At 33.4% G+C, this 6,938-nt stretch overlaps 1 protein-coding gene across 1 annotated transcript; it reads left to right on the forward strand.

Annotated features, from left to right (window-relative positions):
• Positions 1–2,612: 2,612 nt before the first annotated feature.
• On the forward strand, positions 2,613–5,840 carry LOC131641999 (uncharacterized). Its single transcript, XM_058912293.1, has 8 exons — positions 2,613–2,710; positions 2,837–2,929; positions 3,902–4,028; positions 4,474–4,538; positions 4,624–4,798; positions 5,256–5,447; positions 5,534–5,581; positions 5,766–5,840. Exons 1-8 carry the CDS (start codon positions 2,613–2,615, stop codon positions 5,838–5,840), a joined length of 873 nt encoding a protein of 290 aa, XP_058768276.1.
• The last annotated feature ends 1,098 nt before the right edge of the window (positions 5,841–6,938 follow it).

The raw sequence follows: 6,938 nt of genomic DNA on the forward strand, positions 1-6,938 counted from the left end.
AAAAGTAAAAAAATTGTATTAGTTAATAGTATTTCTCTTTCTCCTTTCACTGAACCCTAGTCATCATTTTTATGCTCTTAATTTCACCTTGTCAACTCCAAATGTTTCAAACCCCAATTCTATTCCCGAATTCCACATCCACCATGAATCATTCTTCACAACCCGAACCTCATTCAATTGTGTTGCATTTTGTTCTAGCATAGTGCTTGTTTCTTGTGTTTAAGCTTCAATCCTAAACTCCTTAATTTGTTTGTGCAGGAACGACGAAAGTCAACAACTCTTTTGAGGAAAGATTCTATTCCATCTTCTAGAATAAATTCACACCATACCTCAAACAGACGCGGCTCCACTCTTGCCGTTGCAGTTTCCGTTTCAATCAACCATACTTGTTGTTGTTGCAAGCTGTGATTGATGAATTGATGGAGAATTGGTGCAGAATTTGTCATTTAGCGCTATGCTCACCAAGTGTTCGGTAAAAAATCTGAACCGAGATTCTTCTTCCTCTATTTTGTTGGAACCAAAGATATTGTTATTCTATGCCATGGTCACTTGTTGTGCCGGGGATTAGCATGAGAAACTTGTTGACCGGAAATTCTTCCAGAAGAAGAATAGTTGTGTCGGGGACTAGCATGAGAAACTTGAGGCATCCTTGTTGAAGATGTTCTTCCCCTAGGGCTCAAGTCTCTATAATAATTTTCAACAATTACATTGTGAAAATACAACTATTGAAGACAATTTGGGTATTCACTTCTTTTTGTTTTTTAATAGTTATTACAAATTTGTTTGTTTGAGTGTTTTGAATAATTTCTCTGTTTTGATTTTTTTTTTTTTTGCATCAGGGACAGAGAACTTACTATGGTTTAAGCAGTGATATTATAATGAGTGGTAGAAAAAAGAAAGTTTGTATTGATCACAATATCAAATCTATCTGGAGACCTATTGCAACTAATGCTACTTCTTCTGAAGGTTTGTCTTTTTCTCTCATGTACTTTTTCTCTCATGTACTATCTGGAGACCTATCAAATTTAATACGTGCCTTTGAATAAACCTAACCCGTTTGATGGACCAGATGATTCAAATGAGCCATGTATCCAACTTTATTGTTTTTAAAACAAACACTAGCATTTAACACACATGAGAGCAACCGTCGCATGTTGAGTTGCTATCAGCCTCGAACCTCTGTATGACTTCAACCCCATCACGCCTTTCACCGGACCCAGACCTATAATGTTTTTTAATATTACTATAGCCATTATTTAGTCCTTACTTGTCTTAGGGGAAGATGTCATATTCAGCATACAAAATGTAAAAATTTAGATTATTTACAGCAACAGTATATACTCATTAATTACTGGAGAGGAAAACTGGAGGGGTTAATTGGATCATTATTTTCTTGTTACTATGGACTGAACCAAATATTTGTTAATGAATGATTATGCATTTTTAAGTTATTTATACTAATAACTTGGTAAACAATAAAAAGTAGAGTGCCATTAAAAAGATGAAAATGATTCTTTTAGACGTGTAGTTTGCGACGTAATAGGTCTGCAGTGTTTTCAGCGGATAACTGTATTTTTCTTCTCTATTAATTAGGTCATGAAAGGGATTAGAGAGTGCAGTATTTCCAAGTCTATTCTTTTTCTCAGTCAATAATGATATCGTGTTTTTAGAAACATTGCACGATGCTGGGTCTAATTTTGTCTTCTCGCGTTTCTATACCACACATTCAAACACTCAAAGTACTACTACTAGTCTACTACCCCAGTCTCATTATTTATCCAACAGTATCACCAAATCAAGTCAATACTGTATTATGCTCCGATCTTCTTCCCAACAATGTCTCCTTCACCATTACAATTTTGTTAGTCTGTTGTAAGCCTTTCTGGAACTATGTCGGGGTATTACCCTTTGAGAGGGCTTCCTTCCGATACTACCATTGCACCTGTCAAACCAACAAATTTTCCCAGTGTAATGCTTTTCTTCGACATTCTTATTACATGTTCTAGAAAATGAATGATCAGAATGAATAATAATTTATCTCGATTTGTTCTTACATTTGTCACGATGCTGTGTTTTTCAGTCTGAAGATGAAAGGGAGATGTGCTCTAGAACAATTTATTGCACAAACATAGATAAAAAGGTAGTTCAGGATTTTTACATTTCTATTAAATTTTGCTTAGAGGAACTATTTGATCTTTTTCTTTATCTGTGATTTTTACATTTCTAATAAGTTATTTTCTTGTTATACTTGCAACTGACTCAAGCAGATGTGAAACACTTCTTTGACTCTATCTGTGGAGAGGTTTGTAGTTTTTTTGTGTGGAATTAAGCTTATACTGCTTATTGTTTGAATGTTGGTATCTAGTGAGATATTTTCTTAGAGTGGTTGTCAGAGTATAACAAGAATGTAATAAATGGATGTGTAATAATATGAGAAAATTGGATGGTGGTTACAGTTACACGATAGATCCGACAGTAATTCAGCCATTGAATGCAATTAGATATAACCTTGATTGTTGATAACATTTGACTAGCCATTGAATGCAATTATATTCTGTAAGTTGTCTTCTTCTGGGAAATATTTTTATATTATGTTTGTATTCATTGTGTTAATGGACCAGGTCAGAACCGGTGCCCGAGTTTCAAATGATGAAATCTTAGGTTTTGCCAAATTATTTAACGATGAGTTAACTTTGGATAACATTAGCAGGTTGCTCCGTCTACCATTGATTTTGCTCAACTAGTTGTGCTCTGCTGTCATCTTATGAATCTCATATTTTGGGTTTCCGTTCTGGATATGCTAACATGTCTTTTCTGTTGTGAAAATGGAGAACAGGCCTCGCTTGGTAAATATGTGTAAGTACATGGGTATCAGCCCATATGGTACTGATGCATATTTGCGTTATATGCTCCGTAAAAGATTACAAGAGTAAGATTCATTAATTCCTATTTTACTTTCTGGGATAGCTCTGATTCTGGTGTATGTATATAATTCATGGACTCTTATAGGTTAGAGTTAGGAAAATTTCCATTTTATGCTTTATGTCTGACTTTCCTTTCAATCATGGTACATTTCTGATGCATGCTCCACCAATCTACGGATGTCTGCCTTCTCACTTACTTTTTGGTTTTGTTGTAGTGCATAACTGAGTTGTAGGAGATGAAAAGAGAATACATATAACTAATGTATTTATTTTCTTTGATTTGAGAATATTGCAAGGAGATGAAAAGGATTTGAAAATTAATTCAAAGCCTCCAACTTAGTCATCTTCTGTGAGAATTCTCTCAGTGCGTGTGTGTTAGCGCCCAACCTAGTGAGGATAGAACTTGGAAGTTGATATCAATCCCATAAGTGTAAGAAGCAATTGATTTTGTTAATTACATGATAGCTTAGTAAATCAAGCCCATGTCTGCATCCAGTCATGTCAAAAGTAGCCAAGTACATGAAACTCAATCAAAATGGAGAAAGCCGACCAATTAACATCTAACCCTTAGGTAGCCAAGAAGCCAGAAGCCAGAAGCCAGGGTCTATCCTATTCATAACACACCTATGCCATAGAATACCCAAACTTAAGGGTCCAAATAAAGGAGGAGTTTCTGTGGACTGCAACAGGTTTCCTAAGCTTGGTTCAAGAGACTCACAAAGGCAGTTATGACCCTAGGCTATAAGCAAAGTCAAGACAACGATGATACTTGGCAATAATAAAATGCATTGATGTCCCTAGCCTATATATTCAGATTATTGTTTGTATTCTCTACATTGAAGTAAAATATTCTGAATATGTTCAAAGCTCTATGCTGTGAAAACTAAAGTACTTACACAAAATTTAACATATTCAATCAATAACTTCTTAGTTGTTTTGACTTGAGAGTATAGATTTGAATTGTTTGGCCCTGGCAGGATCAAGAATGATGATAAACTGATTCAAGAAGAAGGTGTGGAGTCTCTTTCAGAAGCAGAGCTTCGTCAAGCTTGTAGAGATCGAAGATTGCTTGAATTGCGTTCAGTGGAAGAAATGCGACAGCAGGTTAATAATAAATGTTTAAATGGAATTTATGCTTTGGAGCTCAATTCTGAAATCTCCAACGCTGTTAATTTACTAGCTGGGCAATTTTTGTGAACTAGGTTCTGGCTATAATTTATACTTTCAGAAATCAGAATTCAGAACCTTTATCTTCTCATAAATGCTACTTTGAGAACCTTCTTCTTATTTAACTTATTTCTAATCTACTTTTACTTGAAATCAGTTATATCATATATAAGTATAACTCAATCAAATCTCAAGATTCTCGAAAGCTAGTGTGTTAGGTGAGTAACAAAAATAATGTCTTAAGAATGAAGATTGTAAGTTGACATTTACATAATATAGTTAGAAGCCTTTTCTTGATGCTGAATAAAAGTTGTCATCTTGTGGTTGAATTGTTAAAACAAATATCATGTTTGGGGGTTGTAAATTGTGCATTTCTTTGCAGCTTAATGACTGGCTGGATCTGTCTCTGGACCATTCTTTGCCATCTTCCCTCTTGATTCTTTCTAGGTATCTTTATACTTTCTCTGTTGAGTTACTGTTGTCTTAAGAATTTCCCTTCTAGAAAGGCATAGTCATCTCATTCTCTCTGTAGAGCATTTTCCATCTCAGGAAAGGTGAAACCAGAGGAGGCTGTTCAAGCTACACTTTCTTCTTTGCCGGACGAGGTTGTGGATACTGTTGGTGTGACAGCTTTGCCATCTGGAGATTCTGTTTCGGACAGGAAGAGGAAGTTGGAATATCTTGAAATGCAGGAGGAGCTAATCAAGGTTAATTTTTTTATGCAATATATATGCCATCATTAGAGGTATTTATGTTTTGGGAAGGAGGCGTGAGTTGGTGAATTCCATTATAATTTAAAGTAGCTTGTTAAAAGCCTTGCTTTTAACTTTAACTTTGTAAACAATAACAAAAGCGGAGAATTCACATATGCATTTGTAATGAAATTAGGAAGAAAGATAGAATGGAAAAGGGGGAGAGAAATATATTTATAATGCTATCCTACATAAGTCATTTTTGAAAAAATAGAGTTCTATGTTTATAAGCAGTTTCCTTTTTTTTTCTCTGCATCTGTAATCAATATGTAATAAAATTTTCCAACTATTGTCATTCAATCAACGCTGTATCTAAATCACCAAACATACTGATTTTCTTGTTGAAGTTGTTAAGCTATCGGTATAGTAGCTGCTTTAGATTTGAGTTTAATGGTTGCAAGATATTTCATAGGAGGAGGAAGAGAAAGAGGAAGGGGAGCTGGCCAAAGTGGTGGAATCTAATGATGGCAAAAGGGATTTAGCTACGAAAGAGATGGCTTCAACAACTGGACTGGCACAAGAAGATGCAAAGACAAAGGCATTGGAAAAACATGAGCAACTTTGTGAGATCAGCCAAGCATTAGCTGTTTTAGCATCAGCATCTGTAAGGAAAACTAACTTTATTCTTGCTAAATAATAAAAGTTTTTGGTAAATGCTTGGACTCAATGATTTGTCTGATAATTTTTCAGTCAGTGAGCAGAGAACGTGAAGAGTTTTTGAGGCTAGTTAAAAAGGAGGTATGTAGACAGTGCTCTCTACAATTGCTTATTAAAATGAATCTACTTGTTTGTTAGCTTAGGTTTGATTAGGTTCAAATGTTTGATTGCTTTTAGTCACTAAAAAATTATGTAATTGTAATTATTTCTTTATAATTTATTATCTATAATTGTTTCAATTACTAACATTTCTAATGCTTTGTAGGATAAGTTCACTTGCCCCTTGATGATGATGATGAAGATAATAAGCAACTTAAGAAGCATTGGCATAAAGACATAGAAATGTTGCCAAAACAAAAATCAAAGAAGAAGAAGAAGAAGAAAACTTATATATGAAGAAAGTGTTATGACTTAGTTAAAATATAATTTTTATGTGTATGATTTTATAGTACTTGAAATATTATGACTCAACATAATTTTGTATACTTTTTGGTTAATATTAAAAATATTTTGACTTAGTTAAAATATGATTTTTATGTGTATGATTTTACAGTATTTGCAATATTATGACTGAAAATGAAATATAACTAAATGGTGTATATGAAATAGGGTGTAAATAGATATAATTGTTCATTCATAAATGGTGTATTTACACCCGATTTTTACTAAAATAGGGGGTAATTAAGAACATATTTACACCCGATTTTTATTAAAATAGGGTGTAATTAAAACGTAATTAAGCCCAATTACACCCGATTTTTATTAAAACAGGGTGTAATTAAAACGTAATTAAACCAATTTACACCCGATTTTTATTAAAACAGGGTGTAATTAAAACGTAATTACGCCCAATTACACCCGATTTTTATTAAAACAGGGTGTAATTAAAAACGTAATTACGCCCAATTACACCCGATTTTTGTTAAAAATAACGGGTGTAAATTTGTTAGACATTTCTCACCCTGTGGATATACACCCAATTTTTATTAAAAATAATGGGCGTAAATTTAATAAAAAACGGGTGTAAATTAACATTTTTGTACTAGTGTCAAGATCATTAAATTAACTTTTAAATGTGGAGTGGGATAATTTGATGCGTAATTAAGGTTGGAAGATGCTATTTTTTAGATTATATTTCATCTATATTTTGATTGAGCGATGATATACATCGCGAAAGGCTTTCTTCACGAACATCACAAAATAGTTTAATATATTTACCTCATATTTGTTGCATGTTAACAAGTTAATTTGTTAAGTTTATTTCTTATGTTCATTTCTTTTATAGCCAACCAATTCCCCTATCATCTACTCAAATACCTCAAAAAACAAAAGACTTTCTAAACCTATTCTCTATCAAAATCTTCATTTTCTAAAACTCTATTTCAAAAATTCATCTCCAAACAATCATCATCAATTGACAACTCTTTTAAACAAGTAG

The sequence above is a fragment of the Vicia villosa genome, unplaced genomic scaffold, assembly GCF_029867415.1.
Source record: "Vicia villosa cultivar HV-30 ecotype Madison, WI unplaced genomic scaffold, Vvil1.0 ctg.004358F_1_1, whole genome shotgun sequence".
Classification (NCBI taxonomy): domain Eukaryota; kingdom Viridiplantae; phylum Streptophyta; class Magnoliopsida; order Fabales; family Fabaceae; genus Vicia; species Vicia villosa.